Consider the following 19,663-nt stretch of genomic DNA (forward strand, 5'->3'; position numbering starts at 1 on the left):
TAATTTGTAGAGTATTAAAGCTTTATTTTAACAGTAATACAAAAGAGATATGAAATTATAAAGAAAGCTAAGTAACATATCAGCTCGGGGCCAGTTCCACAAGAAGATGATCATAAAAACATGAACACGTGAAGAATTAGCACAATTTCTTTGCAGGCCCGCAGGCCCCGGTTTCTTTGGCTTTCTTTTCCCAGCAGGAGGAGAGGCTGCTGACCTAAGCTGCAGCTTATTTCACTCTGTCTGCGCTTGAATGGCGGGGATGGAGAAAGTGAGCTTTTCCATCTTGGCAAAGGCGATCTTCTTTTCATAGTACGCGCCCTCATTGATAAAGGTGGGGTAGACGGGAGTATCTCCCTCGTAGATAATATCTTTCCCATCCAGGGTCTGGAACATTGGATCTCCAGGGTTCAGGGGGTCAAAATCCTTATCCTAATGTGGGAGAGAAAGGAGTTTCATGAGTCAGATCGCTCCCCCCCCCCCAAAAAAAAAGAAAATTGCCACAACTGCACAACCAGAGCGCGAAGTCTCTTATGTCTATCTGTACAGAGCTGAATGTGTCTATATTGCCAGAGAAAGGATGGGTTGATCAGCGGCACCTGTTCTGATTAAAGTTAACTGGATAAGTGGAGGGCCATTTTCGATATGATGCCCAAATCCAAGTTTGCAGCAGACACACAAATTTACAGTACCAGACATGGCCATTCTCAAGATACATAGGGGTCCCTTTTATTAAGGTACGCTAACCTTAATAAAAGGAACCCTTAGTCTTAGTAGAAGTACAGTGTTCCCCCGGTCGTTCGCGGTCGGCAGTTCGCGGTATTTTCTGACCACGCACCACCGACAAGGAGAGGGCAGCGGGAGAGGCAGGAGAGAGCAGCCGGAGCGCCACGAGTTCAGGAAATCACTCGCGGTACGCTCCGACCGCCTCTTCCTGCACTAAGTCGGGCCTTATTCAATCAGATTTCGGTCCCTTGTGTGATTGAGTTTGACACCCCTGATGTCGAGTGAGGCAGTTAGGCGATGTAAACTTGGTTATTAATATAGACTTATATTTCGGATAGTATTACTGCTTTACAATATATTTGAAAGCTTTTATATACGTATTGAAAGGGTTCAAAGTTAATGTCCTGGGTAAGTAGGTGGGAAGGGAAGGAAGGGGGGGGGATTGGTTCAGAGATGTTTGGGGGTTGCATAGAAGAAAAACTGTGCACTGGTATGCTAATCTTTGTTTGTTTTGAATTTTTAAAAAAGAAATATAAGTGGAAATAAAAAAGTAAATAAGAAAACAGATAAATGGGGGCAGGGTGTGGGCGGGGCAGACCCAGGAGGGGCCCAGTGTACTTGTGTGCTTAGGGGCCCTCGAAGAATTAATCCTGCCCTGCCACCAGGACAAATAAGGAAACGTGCTTGAAATACCTGTATGTGGTGGTATACAAGTTCCAATCCCTTACAGATGAGGACCAGGATTGGATTAATCTAATTTAATCTTCTACTTGGGCGTTGCTCATACCTACACAGGCTCAAAGTGACTGTAAAGAGAGGAGAGAGGAGGTGGATAGGTAAGAGGGAGAGGAAGGGGAGAGAAAAAGAGGGGAGAGAGGAGGGAGGGAGGAGGGGAAGGGAGAGAAGAGAGGGTAAAGGAGATTAAGTATCGAACAGATGGGTTTTCAGTTTTCTTTGGAAGATGATGGGGCAAGGATTAACAATTTGTAATGAGAATTTAGGTAGATATATTCAGTGCACATCTTTGTCCTCTTTTCTGGATACGAGTGTCCACCTTTGGGGGTACCCTGAGAAATAAGACCATACGAGTCAGGCCAGTGGTTCATCTAGCCCAGTATCCTGTTTCTAACAGTGGCCAATCCAGGTCACAAGTACCTGTAGATGAGGATGAATGATGGCCATGATCTCACCATCAGAGGATCGAGGGTAATCTTCTCGTGCAAGGAGCTTGTACGCTTCAATCTCAAAGGCTGGGAAGGCTGTACCTGCAGAAAGAAAATGAGGGCGTGGGAAAAACAGAGTGTTATGGCAACGTAAGAGCTGGACCTGGCAGATGGGGAAGGGAAGGGAAAGGAAAGGTGCTCCACGCTGGAGGAGAGGGTGCATGGGGAGAGAGCATATTAGTTGGGAGTGGGGTTGTGGGGAGGGAAATTGTTGCAGGAGGAGTGAGAGGGATGAGAAAGGGAAAAATGGCCATAGGGAGAGAGCTGCAACAGCAAGAAGAAATAAGTATTGATTGGAGAGTGTATAATGTGTACAATTTGAGTGAGTCTTCACCTTCAGTTTGGATTGTATTTAAAGCTTGTGTCGGTTCCCTGACGCAGTACCGAAACGTGTCACGTCGGAACCATAAAACCAGTTCAAACTAAGTTTCAGTCGCTTTATACAAATTTAAGTGATTAAGAGAAGTTTCCTGTAGCTTGAGTAGCTGAACTATCATGAATAGTGGTGTGTATTATCATTGAACACCGTGATGATTGGGTGATGAGGCGGCACACACAGCCTTCATATCTCTGAGCAGAGTTCTACCAGATATATAAACAATATTACCTTCGGTTGAGTTTATTTTGACCTTAATGGAGTGACTTTCTCATGATTTGCAGTATTATTCGTATTCGGCCGAATATTTTCATTGTTCATTTTTGGCTGAACGGTAAAATATGCAATTTGGTACAGCTCTAGTTATTCTCTTTGCAAAACCACCATGAAGGTGGTATATCAGAATCAAATGTAAATAAACTTAAACTTAAATAAGCAGTGTGGCTCACCTTTGTTGAAAAGGTCAATGAAGTCCAAAACGGAGTTGACCAGACCTCTCATGTGTTTGAGAGCATCGGCTCTCACTACCCCCTGAGGCTGTGGACCCACTTCCAGTGCTGCCAGGGAGACACAAAGCCAGAGTCAGAATCTCACGTATCACAGCGTTACCAAATTACCCAGCTCCGGGAGGGAAACTTTTTGACCAACCCCAGTTGTGAACGTACATCCCAAAGCAGCATGGGATTTGTAGACTGTGGTTCTACGCATTGAAATCAATGTGGCAGGCCACAAAATATAACCGCGTATCTTAGCAGCTGTGTGAGTTCACAGACCAGCTGCTCCCTCATCTCTTCAGTTCAAATTATTTGGGATATTGATGGAGGGGAAGATGCTTAGTCAGCTGGGTATATAGAGTCAGAGCCCTGGTTACTCTCTCTGGGACCAGGGACATTGTAACTTTAAAAAAAAAAAACCAAAACCAATTTTATTGAATTTTAAGATGTGTTAACACCAAAGCAAACAACTCTACATGCAGAGTTATCAAGTTACCCAGTGCCGGGAGGAAAACATTTTGGCCAATTCTAGTTTTTCACTTATAGAGATTTATAGTCGCTGATTCTGCCAATTCAAATCCATCCTGCAGGGCCCATAATTCAGCATGAATGGGTTGTCAGAAAGCCGGGACTGGCCTAAAATCTCCCTCTTCAAATATGGCAGCTCTGTACAGGAGTCCTAAATCCAATTCATGAATCCAAAGGTCAAGAAATTCAGATCTTCAGCATCGTTGTAACATCCTTCCCTCAGTGCCACCCTCTTTAGGATTATCTTATGGCTCCAGAAAAAGGAGAACGGATGGAGACATCTGGGTTTTACTTCCATTGAAAGCAATGTCTCAATCCGTCCTCCTTATTCTGGAGTCATATGGTAACCCTAACCCTCTTCCTCTCCTTTCCAGCCCCCCTACACCACATTGCAACCTTTTTGGTAGCTCATGTGACTACCTAGGGAGGTGAAAACATCCCTGTGGCCATCCAGTGGTGGCACTCTCCCTCTTTTGGACCTTCTTCCTCCATCAGTTGCCCCTTCCCCCAGTATAGGTCTACCTTACTTTGCTGCCCCATACTTCCTCACTTTTGCCATGCAGTGGGCCAATATCTCTGAGTGGCTGTGGCAGCGGCATCCTCACTTCCATCCTCCAACAACTCAGAAGATAGTGAATTACGAATATAATGCAAATATATATTTATGTAAATACAATCGCGCCAGTAGTCCCGTCTGCTCCATTTTGAACAGAAAGACCTCACAGCAGGATGCCGGCTCTGTAAGTGCATTCTGGCTCATATTTTTTGCATTCGGGGTAGGAGGGAATACTGGTGGTGCCATGTCCGGGGGTTCGGACGGTTTTTCAAGACCCGGCCCTTTGTCCGGGTTTTCAAAAGCCTCCTCTTGCCCAACAAGAGCAGGCAGTAGGGGCGGGATTGGGGGCGGGACAGGGGCATAACAGGGCAGGGATGGGGCGAACTAGGCAGGCCTGGGGGAGGGTCTAGGGTCTGGATTTTACTATAGTAAAATCTGGCAACCCTAGATTAGGTGACTTGCCCAGGGTAACGAGAAGCAACGTTGCTGGATCACATAGGTTCCAGATCCCTGGATACAGTGCCTGAGCTAAGATACCAGGGGATCTCTTATGGAGAGGAGGAGATAGTGGATGCTGCAGATGGGCAGACTGGATGGGCCCTTTGGCCTTTATCTGCCATCACGTTACAATGCTTCTATAACCATAAAGCTCTATGACCTCACAATGCAGGTGTAAAGAGCCTTAACCAACAGGGAGAGGAGGAGATAGTGGATGCTGTGGATGGGCCATTTGGCCTTTATCTGCCATCATGCTTCTGTGTCTCTATAACCATAAAGCTCTATGACCTCACAATGCAGGTGTAAAGAGCCTTAGCCTATAGGAAGAGGAGATGCAAATGTTAAGAGCCTTAGCCAATAGGGAGAGGAGATAGTGGATGCTGCGAATGGGCAGACTAGATGGGCCATTTGGCCTTTATCTGTCATCATGTTTTTATTATCCACAGAATTTATAATGTTCTATATACTATTCAAAGGACTCTACTAGTGCAGGCAAGAAACCAGCCTCCTAGTCAATGGCATAGTAATGGGGCAGCAGTCCGCCCCTGGAGCAGTCATTGTAAGGGGCGCAGGCTCCCTCTTCCTCTACGCCCCCCTGCTCCCCCCTATTGCATGCGTGCGCCTTGTCCCTCTTTAATTCTCCCTGTGCGAGCAGCATTGCAAACTTGCTCCCCGCGTCGGTGTCGCCTCTCTCCGACGTCACTTCCGGGCCCCGCGCCTAGGAAGTGACGTCAAGGGGGGGGTAGCCGACACGACACGGGAAGTGGGTTTGCGATGACGCTGGGGCCTGGAAAGTAAAAAAGGGAACAGGGGAAAGGAAGGGCGCGCGGGGGGGTTGGGAAGGAGCAGGGGATGGGTGGGTGGAGAAGAGGGCGGGTGAGGGGTGCCCCTCACCCTCGCCACTGCTCCTAGTTCCTCTCACAGAGACTCTTCTGCCCAGTCCCACTGCGTTCAGAGCGGGTTCGCCCGAACCTTGCTCTAACAATAAGTCACCAGCGCAAAGCTTTCCCATTCTCACCTAGTCCATATTTACAGATAGAGTCAATAGCATAGGACTCTTCATCGCCCAGCTTGTACAGGTAGATAGGTGTCTTGGCAAGGGTATAGTTTTTCTAGCAGAAAGCAAAAATATACGTTAATACATCTTTCAGTGCTTCTTAGTTTGTAGTGCTCTAAAATTACAAGTACGTTATTTAAGTGACTATGTGTTTCCTATACAGAAGTGAATGAAAGAGATCTCCGTGCGTTACCTGTACATAAGCGACTGTATCTGGAGAGGTGTTGCTGGGTGTGTTACCTGTACATAGGTGACTATCTGGAGATGTGCTTCTGGGTATATTATATCTATATAGGTGATTGTGTCTGGTGAGGTATCACTGGGTCTGTTACATGCACATAGGTGACAGTATCTGGAAAGGTGCTTCTGAATATGTTACCTGTTTATATGTTACTCTATGTAGAGATGTTTTATTGGGGGGGTAGGGTGTTACCTGTATATAGGTAACTTTATCTGGTGAGGTGCCCCTGGTGGATGACCTTTAGTTAGGTGACTGTATCTGGAGAAATGTCATTGGGTGTATTACCTGTACATAGGTGAATATAGCTGGTAAGGTTTCACTGGAGGGGTGTTATCTTCATTTAATGAATTGTATGTGGAGAAGTGTCACTAGATGCATTACCTGTATGTAGATTACTGTATTTGGAGCAGAGAATGACATGGAGACAAATTTTCCCCCATCCACACAGGAACTCATTTTCTTGTCCCGTCCCGGCGAGTTCTTTTCCTGTCCCTGCCCCATTCCTGCAAGCTCCATCCTCATCTGCACAAGCTTCAAACACTTGAAAATCCTAAGTAGCAACATTCTAGAGCTCAGATTGTGATGTCATAATGCCTCATTCCACCAATGCCTAAGCTCCGTCCTCATCTGCACAAGCCTCAAACGCTTTAACATCCTAAGTAGCGACATTCTAGAGCTCAAATTGTGATGTCATAATGCCTCATTCCACCAATGCCTAAGCTCCGTCCTCATCTGCACAAGCCTCAAACGCTTTAACATCCTAAGTAGCGACATTCTAGAGCTCAAATTGTGATGTCATAATGCCTCATTCCACCAATGCCTAAGCTCCGTCCTCATCTGCACAAGCCTCAAACGCTTTAACATCCTAAGTAGCGACATTCTAGAGCTCAGATTGTGATGTCATAATGCCTCATTCCACCAATGCCTAAGCTCCGTCCTCATCTGCACAAGCCTCAAACGCTTTAAAATCCTAAGTAGCAACATTCTAGAGCTCAGATTGTGATGTCATAATGCCTCATTCCACCAATGCCTAAGCTCCGTCCTCATCTGCACAAGCCTCAAACACTTTAAAATCATAAGTGTTCGAGGCTTGTGCGGTTACAGGAATGGGGCATAAGAACATAAGAATAGCCTCACTGGGTTAAACCAATGGTCCATACAGCCCAGTATCCCGTCTTCACGGAGGCCAATCCAAGTCACAAGTACCTGACAAAAACCCAAAGAGTAGCAGCATTCCATGCCACAGATCCAGGGCAAGCAGTGGCTTCTCCCATGTCTGTCTCAACAGCAGACTGTAGACTTTTCCTCCAGGAACTTGTCCAAACCTTTATTAAAACCAGCTACATTAACTGCTTTCACCACATCCTCTGGCAATGCATTACAGAGCTTAACTATTCTCTGAGTGAAAAAATATTTCCTCCTATTGGGCAGAGACAGAGACAGGGATAAAACTCGTGGGGACGGGATTGGATGGGGAGCTTGATTTCCTGCGGGGATGGGGAAAAATTTATCCCCATGTCATTCTCTATAATATTGTGGAGAGGTGTTGTTAGGTCTATTACCTGTACATAGGTGACAGAATCTTTTGAAGTGTATATTACCTGTACATAATTTGCCATGTGCATGATGAGGTGGTTCTCCGTGCTGTCCACAATCAGGCAAGCGCCCATGTTGGAGGTTGTGTTGTGCATGTCAATCATAAAGTCGTAAGTCTGTGTTGACCCTTTGGGGCCGTACAGCTGGTTAATTTCTTTGGCTCGTTTTATCTCATACAGTTCATCGCCTTCAGAAGAGGAGCTGGAAGAGGAGAGGCAATTTGATGGAGAGCAGAGTCACGCCTTTAAAAAATTCTTATAGAATGATCAGACATGGCTTCCATGTACTAACTCTTATGATCTAAGCTGGGGGGTCTGAGAGTGCCGGGGAGACATGCAGGTGACAAAATTGGTAGATAGTCAAAAGCGCGCGCCGAGACAACTGAGCGCAAGGTGGAAGCCCGCGCCGAAGAAAACCAGTGTTTTAAGGGGCTCTGACCCCCCCCCCCCCACTTTACTGAATACAGATCGCGCCGGCATTGTGCAGCGTTGTGGGGGGGTTTGGGGGTTGTAACCCCCCTCATTATACTGGAAACTTAACTTTTTCCCTGTTTTTTAGGGAAAAAGTGAAGCTTTCAGTATAATGTGGAGGGTTACAACCCCCCAAACCCCCACCAACGCCGGCGCGATCTGTATTCAGTAAAGTGGGGGGGTTCCCTCCCCCACCCCCTGTCGGAGCCCCTTAAAACACTGTTTTTCTTCGGCGCGGGCTTCCGCCTTGCGCTCAATTGTCTCGGCGTGCCTTTGTCGGCGCGCGCTTTTGACCTGTCAACGACCAAATCGGTGAACATCTGAATAGACAGGAAAGAACATGGCAAAGTCAACACGATTTAGCAAAGGAAAGTTATGTCTGACCAATCTAGGATTTTTGAATATGTAAATAAAACATGGGATATCAGTGAGCTAGTTGAAGAAAACACTTAAGTGTCTCATGAGAGATTCCCGAGGAAATCAAAAAGTCACGGGATAGAAGGCAATATTCCACTGTGCAGTGGCATACCAAGGGCAAGGGCGGTGGGTGTGGACTGCCCCAGGTGTTGGCAGTGCAGGGGTGAACTGAGCAGTCATGGAGTCACGGTCTATAGTCATGCAGATATCAGCTCTGCTAGACCCCCTGCCCCAGAACAGGAAACTGACGTCAGAGGGGGCAGGGGATTGGCAGAGCAAACAGCCGCACGCCTGAACATAACATAATAGCAAATTTCTAGACTGCGCAACCCTTGGTTCAATGCGGTTAACAAAAGATTATGCTATGAGAAAATACAGGAATAATGCGATATACAGAAATTTAATTAACCAAGAATTTTGGAAAAAAAAGAAAAGTCTTCAAAAGTTTCCTGTAATGTTCATAAGATGTGGATCTAATCAATAAATGACGGACATCTTTTGCCCTTGACTGAAGGGAACATAAATAGGGCATGAGATTTTCTACTATTCTCATGTACCGTGATAACAAATCTATCAACAAGATATAATGGGGCAACACCAAAAGTGACTTTATAATATAAGCATCCCAACTTAGAAATCACCCAGCTCTCCACCGGGAGCCAATGCAGCTCACAATAATGAGGGGGTCACTTGGTCATCCTTCCTTAGACCATAAATCATTCTTACTGCTGTATTCTGACCCAAGGTCAGTCTAGCCAAGTAATCCAGAACACTCAAAAGTAATGCCTGAACTACAATTGTGAAAGCAGCAGCATTAAAGTAGGATCTGATGGTACGTAATTTCCAAAAGGTATAGTAACCCTTTTGAACCACTGCGTCCATCTGATTTTTCATGGTCAAGCACCGCCGCTCCATGGCTGCTCAATACATCCCGTCCTGGATGCATGAAGGGGGAGTGACACGCCTGCAGGACAAGCACCAGGCAGTGGCATATCGAGGGTAGGAGGCACCCCGGCCAGGTACACTCTCCGTTCCCTGCTCCTCCTGTGCCCCCTCTGCTTCTTCACCAACCCCCATGGCACTCATGCCCTCCCTTCCCCCTGTACCTCTTTAAATATTTGCCAGCCTGAGCAGCGTCTCCGACTCGCTGCTCACGCCATCACTGGATTTCCCTCTGATGTCACTTTCTGGACCCGTGACCCGGAAGTGGGTTCTGAGGGGGGCCAGGCTGGTGCAAGCAGCAGGCTGGAAAAGTTATTCGTGCTAACGAAGATTTAAAGAGGCGAGGGAGGGCGCATGTGTGCTGTGGAGGGGGGTGGGGTGGGCGGAGAGGTGCCAGCACCCCCGCCACGATGGCGCCTGGGGCGAGCCGCCCCCTTTATTATGCCACTGGTACTAGGGGAACTAAACTAAACCTTCAGTTTATATACCGCATCCTCTCCATAAAGAAAGAGCTCGGCACGGTTTACAGGAACTTTATTTAAAGGAAGGAAAAACATAATACGGATGAGTGATTATAAAGAGGGTAGCGAGATTTACATTTTTGAGCATAGCCAAGTTCAAATCTCACAGCAGCTCCGTGTCATCTTGGGCAAGTCACGTAACCCCTCAAGTTTAAGTTTCAATCTAATAATTTAAAAATTTGATTTGATTGCAAAATCGTAATCCAATGCGATTTACAAATAACAATAAAATCAGAGTAAAAAAATGAAAAACACATTAATTAAACCAAACGGTTAATACAACTTTTGACCAACCAAACACAAAAGGGGGGGGGGGGGAAGGATTAAATACAATTTGTAAACAAATAAAAAAGACATAGGTCTTATTTGTATTTGTATTTGTCATCCCTGGCTTTTACAATTATGTAATACGCATTGAAATATTGGATATTGCGTAAAATCAAAATTTAATAAACTTGAAACTTGAACATGAAACAATAGGATGGGAAAAGGTTACCCTCTCAATTCTCACTTAGCGGCACTTTTAGTCCGCTAAAGCAGTGGTTCCCAACCCTGTCCTGGAGGAACACCAGGCCAATCGGGTTTTCAGGCTAGCCCTAATGAATATGCATGAAGCAAATTTGCATGCCTATCACTTCCATCATATGCAAATCTCTCTCATGCATATTCATTAGGGCTAGCCTGAAAACCCGATTGGCCTGGTGTTCCTCCAGGACAGGGTTGAGAATCACTGCGCTAAAGAGTATCCAGATTATATAGAATTCAAATAACTCAGTTTAAGGCGTCTTTAAAAAGCCAGCTTTTCAGGAGACTTTTAAACTTACTAAGTAATCTTTCTTCCCTTATATTGATAGGGAGCGAGTTCCAGATTTGAGGGGCTGTGACAGAAAAGATCGTGTCCTTTCTTGAATAAATGAGTCCAACACAGATTATGAGCGGCAAGGAAACACTAAATATCTAATGGAAAAAGTCCTCTCCTAGGTAAGTACAATACAGTTTAGGACTGGATAATATATCATCAAGATAGAGTTTAATCTCTTCAGCTCTCAGATGCCTGCGTTGGCTGAATCATTGTCTGTAAGCCAACAAAAGCAGACGGAATGGTATCTTTCATTGAGCTATGAAGAGTTTTTGATATAAATGTTTATAGGTTTTTCTAAATATGCAAATAAAATTTCAAGCATTTCATTTAAAAGTGCATTGAAAAAAACCGGCACTTAGCTTTAAGTAATGTTGCCGGTATAATCCGTTAGTCGTCACCCAACGGGCCCCGTTTCACCCAGAATAGGGCTTCATCAGGGGTCGGATTATTAATCTACAAAACATAAAAGTTTATAGTTAAAATATAACATTCTACCTTAACGATAACTCAAATTTTGAGCTAGAAAGCTGTCGGGTACTCACCGAGCAATTTAGGCTCGTTCTTTTAGTTTGTAAAAATGGCGAATGCGATGGTACCACGCCACGCATGCGCTTTATATATCATATCCTACTGCGCATGTTTAGAACTTTAGATAAAAGTTTTTTTAAATTTTCAAAGAAGTTTCATAGTTAGAATGTAAACACAATAAAGCATGACTCAGTTCAAAAGAAAGAATGCCATTCAATGGCAGAATTTAATCCTTGGGGTTTCAGCGTGTTAAGACGGAAAATCCATCGAGATTCCCTTTGTAGAAGTTTTCTTTTTCTATCACCACCTCTTAGATTCGACTCTTCTTTATCAATGCAGAAAAAGCGGAGATCAGAGAAATTGTGAGATTTTGAATTACAATGTTCTACCAAGGGGGCATTGAGTTTCTGACATTTAAGGCTGGATTTGTGTTCTGAAATTCTAATCTTAAAAGATCGAGTTGACATTCCTACATATAACAAATTACATGGGCATATGATTATGTAAATTATGTAATTGGAATCGCAAGTCAGGAAATGTTTGATCTCATATTCCTTGCCCGTTTGAGGATTTTTAAAAGTTTTTTGAGTAATTGTCAAATGGCAAATGCTGCAGTGACCACATTTATGGAACCCTTCAGGTAAAATTCTCGAAGGTTTTGCAGAACTAGCAAACACTGCTGGTGATAAAAGATCTTTAAAGTTGCTACCTCTTGAAAACGCTATCAATAGATCTTGTTCCTGGAATAAAGGGTTAGTTTGAACAATTTTCCAGTTGTTTCGAAGGATGTTAGCTATCTCATTCCCATGAGTAGAGTAACGAAGAGTACAAGTGAATTTATCAGAGGGGTTAATTTCTTTTTGCTTTTTTTGTAATAACCAATCTCTTTGATAATATTTTGATCTTTTAAATGCTTTCTTTACTACATCTTGTGGATATCCTCACTCATCCAGTTTTTTGCATAAAGCTTTCGCATGTTTATTAAAAGTTTTATCAGATGAACAGTTTCTTTTTATCCTTAAAAACTGGGAGAAAGGTAAGTTTTTCCTCAAACTCAGAGGATGACAGCTTTTAAAATTCAATATTGTATTTCGATCGGTAGGTTTGGTATGTACTTCGAACTCAAAACATTCATTATGTTGAATGATTAACAAATCCAGGAAAACTAGTTGTTTCTTAGAAAAATTCAATTTCTCTGATCTCCGCTTTTTCTGCATTGATAAAGAAGAGTCGAATCTAAGAGGTGGTGATAGAAAAAGAAAACTTCTACAAAGGGAATCTCGATGGATTTTCCGTCTTAACACGCTGAAACCCCAAGGATTAAATTCTGCCATTGAATGGCATTCTTTCTTTTGAACTGAGTCATGCTTTATTGTGTTTACATTCTAACTATGAAACTTCTTTGAAAATTTAAAAAAACTTTTATCTAAAGTTCTAAACATGCGCAGTAGGATATGATATATAAAGCGCATGCGTGGCGTGGTACCATCGCATTCGCCATTTTTACAAACTAAAAGAACGAGCCTAAATTGCTCGGTGAGTACCCGACAGCTTTCTAGCTCAAAATTTGAGTTATCGTTAAGGTAGAATGTTATATTTTAACTATAAACTTTTATGTTTTGTAGATTAATAATCCGACCCCTGATGAAGCCCTATTCTGGGTGAAACGGGGCCCGTTGGGTGACGACTAACGGATTATACCGGCAACATTACTTAAAGCTAAGTGCCGGTTTTTTTCAATGCACTTTTAAATGAAATGCTTGAAATTTTATTTGCATATTTAGAAAAACCTATAAACATTTATATCAAAAACTCTTCATAGCTCAATGAAAGATACCATTCCGTCTGCTTTTGTTGGCTTACAGACAATGATTCAGCCAACGCAGGCATCTGAGAGCTGAAGAGATTAAACTCTATCTTGATGATATATTATCCAGTCCTAAACTGTATTGTACTTACCTCGGCAAGGAAACACGCCAACTGCATTGGTTGCCTACTGAAATTCTACAGTTCTCTTTGGTATGAGGTCCACTTATCTTTTTGATTCATTCTCCATTGCTGGATCCAAACATCAGCAAAGTGCTCATGGCTTGTTTAGCTTTCCTTCAACTAAAGGATGTCGGTATAAAAAAATGCCATCACCGTCTGCTCGCTTACCAAGCAGCTCTCTGGGACATGGAATTAAAACCCCTGCTACTTTGTTCTAAGTCTTATTATGATTTTAAAAAAGCAATTGAAAACTCATCCGTTTAGTATTTAACTAATCTGATCCTTTTGTATGGTATTTTTTAAATTTATGTAAAATTGCATCGAACTTTTTGGCTGTGCGGTATAGAAATGAATTATTAGATTAGATTAGATATACTTGAAGGTGTGAGCTAAATGCCTGTTTTGCGAACGCATAGTGCCGGCAGCGGCGATAACTGCTCCGACGCTTACAGGAATTCTATGAACGTCAGAGCAGTTACTGCCGGTGCTTAAACCCGCGCTATGCGTTCCTAAAAGAGGGGGGCAAAAAGAAGACAGAGTTTATGGGCGAATCACCCCATGCCAATCGGTCAGACCGAAACTCTACTTGTAGGGTCATGAAATGGTTAACTGTTGTTTAAAATATTGCTTTGGCCTACATAGGTGAAAACAGTGTACAATCTATTGACCTCATCTGCCTAAAATGTATGTCCCTACCTTACCACATTGTAAGCTAAATAGATAAGAGTTTGAGCCATGATGTACCCTGCCCTTCTGTACATGTAACATTTAGAACTGTAAGAGTTAGATAAGTGACCTGCTAGTGTGAGCTTAGGACCAATAATAATTGTAAAAAAGTTATAGAAGTAACAAATGAAAATTGTAGTTTTTGCATATATTAGTTTGTGAAAAGGGCATAAAAGTCCGTGTATTTCCTGTTTCTGACACTCTAATAGGCAGGCTATTAACTGCACTAGAGTCCGGTATACCGTAATAAATCTCTTGTACTTTCTTCACGCCTCTGACTTTGTGTATCCAAGTGACCTTTCATACTTACGTTAAAATCTCTGTTTTGAAGCTGCGGTTAAGGTCCTGGTCAACGTATCGCACAATTTTCTCAGTGGCGCGAGGATTCCCTAGGAAGGGCGTGGCGCTGAAGGTTTCGCGCTGCAGCTCAGAAGGGTTCTTCAGCCAGTGCTTGGCGAGATAGACCCCGGACATTTCATTCCCGTGGGTGTCTCCGGTCACGACCACCCGTTTCAAGGGCTTAAACATGATCAAAAAAAGTGTTTGATCAACTTGTTCCGTTCCTGCAAGACAAATCAGCATTAAAGGTCTTCTGAGAGTGACCATGTAGCAGACAAAAATTTCACCAACAAACCTTCACTATCCATATATACACAATATATACAGAATATACTCAATATATACAGAAAACGGGGAAGAATTATAGAAATTAGAGACATTGGAGACAAGACAGACCCCCCCCCATAGAAACTGATATGGAGAAAGCGAGATAATAGGGATAAATGATAGATTACAGAAATATAGTATAGATGAATGCACATATACACAGAGAGAATGATAATAGATCATCAATAATAGAAAGATTGTTAGATACATAGGTTTAAGTTTCAAGTTTCAAGTTTAGTCAAATTTGATAAATCGCTTATTACATACTAAGCGAGTAACAATAAAATATACATTATACAGCTTTAAAAGGGAATAAAAACAAACTGACAAAACAGACAGACTCAGATACATAAGGAAAGGGAAAAGATAGGGAAAAAGGTACAAAATTACTATATGCTGTAGAAAAGAATGGACATCCTTACAGAAATGCTGATATAAGTCAGGGCAGAAAGAAGCCACACTGGGCAATAAATGTGTTCGGTGGGTGGGTGTATACTTTTTTTTTTTTTTTAATGGAGTAAAAATTTAAATTAGGAAGTGAAAACCTCTTACAGGAGCAAAACAAGAGAGCACATGTCAGAGTTCGGAGCAAGTTTCTAACTCATCAAATCAGTAACAGCTGGATTTGAGAGGAGTGGCAAATGAGACCACAAATATGCACGATTTACTTTATTTATTTATTGGGATTTATGATCTATTCTAAACAGTTCTTGCCGGATGAATCAGATTCATTTCTTTGAACGGGTCACCTGACAGAACATAAGCAATGCCTCCACTGGGTCAGACCCGAGGTCCATCGTGCCCAGCAGTCCACTCACGCGGCGGCCCAACAGGTCCAGGACCTGTGCAGTAATCCTCTATCTATACCCCTCTATCCCTTTTTCCAGCAGGAAATTGTCCAATCCTTTCTTGAACTCCAGTACCGTACTCTGTCCTATTACGTCCTCTGGAAGCGCATTCCAGGTGTCCACCACACGCTGGGTAAAGAAAAACTTCCTAGCATTCGTTCTGAATCTGTCTCCTTCCAACTTTTCCGAATGCCCTCTTGTTCTTTTATGTTTTGAAAGTGGTGTACTTACATTTTAGCAGTCTTTAACACAATTCCACCTAGATGACATAAATAAACGGGGGTATTGGTAAACAGAGCTCACTTCTAGGAAAGGGATGTTACCCAGTGGTGTGCCACAAGGACCAGTCCTTGTGGCTCTTCACATTTTTGTGCGTGATATTGCGGAATGTCTGTCTGGTAAGGTTCACTTCTTTGCAGATGATACCAAACTGTATAATAGGGTCAACATTCCTGATGATGTGGTAACATGAGGAAGGACCTAACAAAACCTGAAAATGGTCTAGAATTTGGTAGCTAAAATTTTTAATGTCAAAAAAAAAAAATGCACAGTTGTGCATTTCATTATAGAAATATGATGTCAGATAAAGGCCTGTCTGCCCATCCACAGCATCCACTGTCTCCTCTCCCACACTTTCTTGAATTCAGACACAGTCTTTGTCTCTACCGGGAGACTATTCCATGCATCTACTAGCCTTTCTATAAAAAAGAATTTTCTTAGATTACTCCTGAACCTATAAACTTTTAACTTCATCCTATGCCCTCTCATTCCAGAGCTTCCTTACAAATAAAAGAGATATGCTAGACATTTAAATACCTATATGGCACGAGGCAAATCTCCCTTCTCCTGGCTTTCCTCCAAAGTATACATATTGAGATCTTTCTCAGTCCCCATATGCCTTATGACGAAGACCACTGACCATTTTAGTAGCATTTCTCTGCATTGACTCCATCCTGTTTATATCTTTTCGAAGGTGTGGTCTCCAGAATTGTACACAATATTCTAAATGAGGTCTCACCAGAGTCTTATACCTCTCCCTATGCATCCCAGCATCCTTCTAGCTTTTGCCATTACCTTTTCAACTTGTTTGGTCACCTCAAGATCATCACTCACAAGACCCGCTCCTCTTTTCATGCACAAAAGTTCTTCACCCCCTAAACTGTACAGTTCTCTTGGGTTTTTGCAGCCCAAATGCATGACCTTACATTTCTTAGCTCTGAATCTTAGCTGCCAAATTTCAGACCATTCTTCAAGCTTGGCTAGGTCCTTCCTCATGTTATACACACCATCAGAGGAGTCTACTCTATTGCAGATTTTGGTATCATCCGCAAAGAGGCAAATCTTACCCGACAATCCTTCAGCAATATCGTTTATACCAATGTTAAAAAGAATAGGCCCAAGAACAGAACCTTGAGGCACACCACTGGTAACATCCCTTTCCTCAGAGCGATCTCCATTGACCACTACCCTCTGACGCCTTCCAATCAACCAGTTCCTGACCCAGTCTGTCACTTTGGGGCCCATCCTGAGGGTACCCAGTTTATTTATTAGACGTCTGTGTGGAACACTGTCAAAGGCTTTGCTAAAATCTAAATGCACCACATCTACTGCACTTCCTCTATCCAATTCTCTGGCCACCCAGTCAAAGAAATTGATTAGATTTGTCTGACAATACCTGCCTCTAGTAAATCCATGTTGCCTTGGGTCCTATGATCCGCGGGATTCCAGAAACTTCACTATTTTCTGTTTTAAAAGTGTTTCCATTCATTTTGGCTACAAAATCTTGAGGGAATGGTACACTATAGGAATTGAAGTACTTCTGTGCACAAAAGAAGTCCAGACTTGGGGGGTGATCATATCTGATGATCTTAAATGTGGCCAAATAGGTAGAGAAGATGATAGACAAAGTCAGAAGGATGTTTGGGTGCATAGGGAGAAGAATGGCCAGTGGGAAAAAGTAGATGAGGATGCCTCTGTATAAAGGTAAGACCTCATTTAGAATATTGTGTACAATTCTGGAGCTCACACCTTCAAAAGATATAAACAGAGGTCCGCTACTAAAATGGACAGTGGCCTTCATCATAAATTGTAGGGGGACAGACTTAAAGATCTCATGCATTCTTTGCAAGAAAGGTGGAAGAGAAATATCATAGAGACATTTTAATAAATGTACAGATGAGTCTATTTCAACTGCTTGCTCATAACACTGAAAGACACTTGCGTATGCGACGTACATGTCATCTATTCTAGTGTATGCTTATGAAGGAAATTTTTTTTAAATAAAATAAAATGCTGGAATCTCTCATGGCACACCCAGAATCTCTTCAGGGCACACCACTGTGCCATGGCACACAGTTTGAGTGACACTGCCATATCATATACCCTAGAAACAATACGTAAATGGAATTTTAAAAATAATTTTAGTGTACGCGAGGGGGTGCTGAAAAGTTCTAAGCCCCCAACGAACCATCTTCCAAAATTCTAAGCATTCTTTTGTCACTGTAGCTGATAAGAGGGTTATCTTTTTTCATTATAAGCCAATTTCCAGAAACGAAACTCTTATGTTTTTGACATTGTTTCAGATCATCTGTGTGTACAATTCTGGAGGCCACACCACCAAAAAGATGTGCTGAGAGTCGAGTCGGTCCAGCGATGGGCCACCAGGATGGTCTCGGGACTCAAGGATCTCCCGTATGAGGAACGGCTGGGAAAGTTGCAGCTATACTCACTCGAGGAGCGCAGAGAGAGGGGGGACATGATGGAGACGTTCAAATACGTCACGGGCCGTATCGAGGTGGAAGAAGATATCTTTTTTCTTAAAGGGCCCACGGCCACGAGAGGGCATCCGCTGAAAATTAGGGGCGGGAAACTTCATGGCGACACCAGGAAGTATTTCTTCACCGAAAGGATGGTTGATCATTGGAATGATCTTCCACGGCAGGTCAGAAAGCTGATATTGGATATAACTTAAAACATTTTCCTCCTTGATTTCGCATAAGTCAAATCATGAATTACAAGATCAAATTAAGTGCTACACAGCCTATCGCTTTCTGCATACACGATGCTAACTAATATCAGTACTATACTTATCATATTTCCTGCGCGCAATTCCAGTTCATAACCAAAACAACATACAAAAATATTTTTTATGGATCCTCAGATGGCTGACCGAGTTTATAACTTTCTAAACATGCAGCCCAATTCCTCATTGATCATTTGTTTTAGATTTTCTCATTTTGTTCAATTAATATTTATACATTTTTTATTGAAAGAACAAAAAGAAAATACATTCAGATAATATATAAAGATATTCCATACAAATGAATTCAAATATTTAAAAATTCCATTCCATTTAATACATATTATCAAATAATATTATCATTCCTTCAATCATTTTATATTATAATCATAATCACTCATTATGACCCCTTCTCTCCCCTTCCCTCCTCTCTCCCTCACATTTCCCCCTCCCTCCTTCCAACCCATTTCATTTCCCCCCCCCCTCCATCCCATTCCCCCTTCCTTCCATCACATTTTCCCTTCCCCGGATGAAAGGTGACAAAAAAACCCAAACACCACCAACAACAAACCAAGACCCGGAACACAATTAAGACAAACATAGCTTCAATGTAATTCATTGAGAATTAAACTTCCTGCTCTAGGTGAAAGTTTTTGAACATAGGGATCCTAATTAGTTGAAACAATGATCCAGGAAGCACTTATCTTAATAAAAAAAAGTTTGAATTCACCACCCCTCGCCGACATGAATCCATGTTTCTGATTCTTCTTCAGGGTCGAGGCGTCAGAGTTCAATGTCTGCAATTATAAAACTCTGTGAATTTTCAAAAAATATATCCCCTTCAATTCAAACATATACAAAGAGTTAACTTGGGGAAAGGGAAGGGTGGAAGGTAAAAAGGGGAATGTATTGATAGTTGTAATAGGTTATTTCAAAAATGTATTTGATAAAATAACAATGTATTTGATAAAATAATGTATGTGATAAAATAACAATATGGTAAATTTTTTACATAATGATTATTTTATTGTATTATATTATTGTATATTTATTGGATTTCTTCAATAAAACGTTACAATAAAATCCTAAGTAGCAACAACAACAAAAAAAACCTTTCCCTCTGATGTCACTTCCTAAGCGCAGAACTTAGATGTGACGTCAGAGAGAGCCGACGCCAATGACGGCAGCAAGTTCATGATGCTGTTTGCGCTGGGAAAATGAAAGCAGTACGAGGGAAGAGAATTGGGCGCAGGGGTAGGGTTACCAGAAGTCCGGATTTCCATGGACATGTCCTCCTTTTGAGGGCATGTGTGGGGGTCCGGACAGCTTTTCAAAACCCAGCACTTTGTCCAGGTTTTGAATGGGCAGAGAGGAAGTCCGCGC

The 19,663-nt window shown here is 42.5% G+C and overlaps 1 protein-coding gene across 8 annotated transcripts in view; it reads right to left on the bottom strand.

Moving 5' to 3' along the window:
- The window catches only part of ACY3 (aminoacylase 3), a 26,086-nt gene continuing 6,423 nt past the window's right edge, over positions 1–19,663 (bottom strand). For 2 of the 8 annotated variants that reach the window (XM_033920512.1, XM_033920511.1), the window contains 7 exons: positions 19,011–19,077; positions 14,058–14,310; positions 7,298–7,493; positions 5,417–5,510; positions 2,772–2,879; positions 1,879–1,988; positions 1–429 (listed from right to left, as the gene is read on the bottom strand). In XM_033920512.1, coding sequence (XP_033776403.1) covers positions 232–429; positions 1,879–1,988; positions 2,772–2,879; positions 5,417–5,510; positions 7,298–7,493; positions 14,058–14,310; positions 19,011–19,026 — 975 coding nt within the window. In that variant the 5' untranslated portion in view covers positions 19,027–19,077 and the 3' untranslated portion in view covers positions 1–231. Of the gene's footprint in view, positions 430–1,878; positions 1,989–2,771; positions 2,880–5,416; positions 5,511–7,297; positions 7,494–14,057; positions 15,286–15,492; positions 15,956–17,990; positions 18,049–18,984; positions 19,078–19,663 lie in introns of those variants that run through there. The other 6 variants (XM_033920514.1, XM_033920513.1, XM_033920516.1 and 3 more) reach the window with 5 other exon arrangements.

This window comes from Geotrypetes seraphini, chromosome 14 (assembly GCF_902459505.1).
Source record: "Geotrypetes seraphini chromosome 14, aGeoSer1.1, whole genome shotgun sequence".
Lineage (NCBI taxonomy): Eukaryota > Metazoa > Chordata > Amphibia > Gymnophiona > Dermophiidae > Geotrypetes > Geotrypetes seraphini.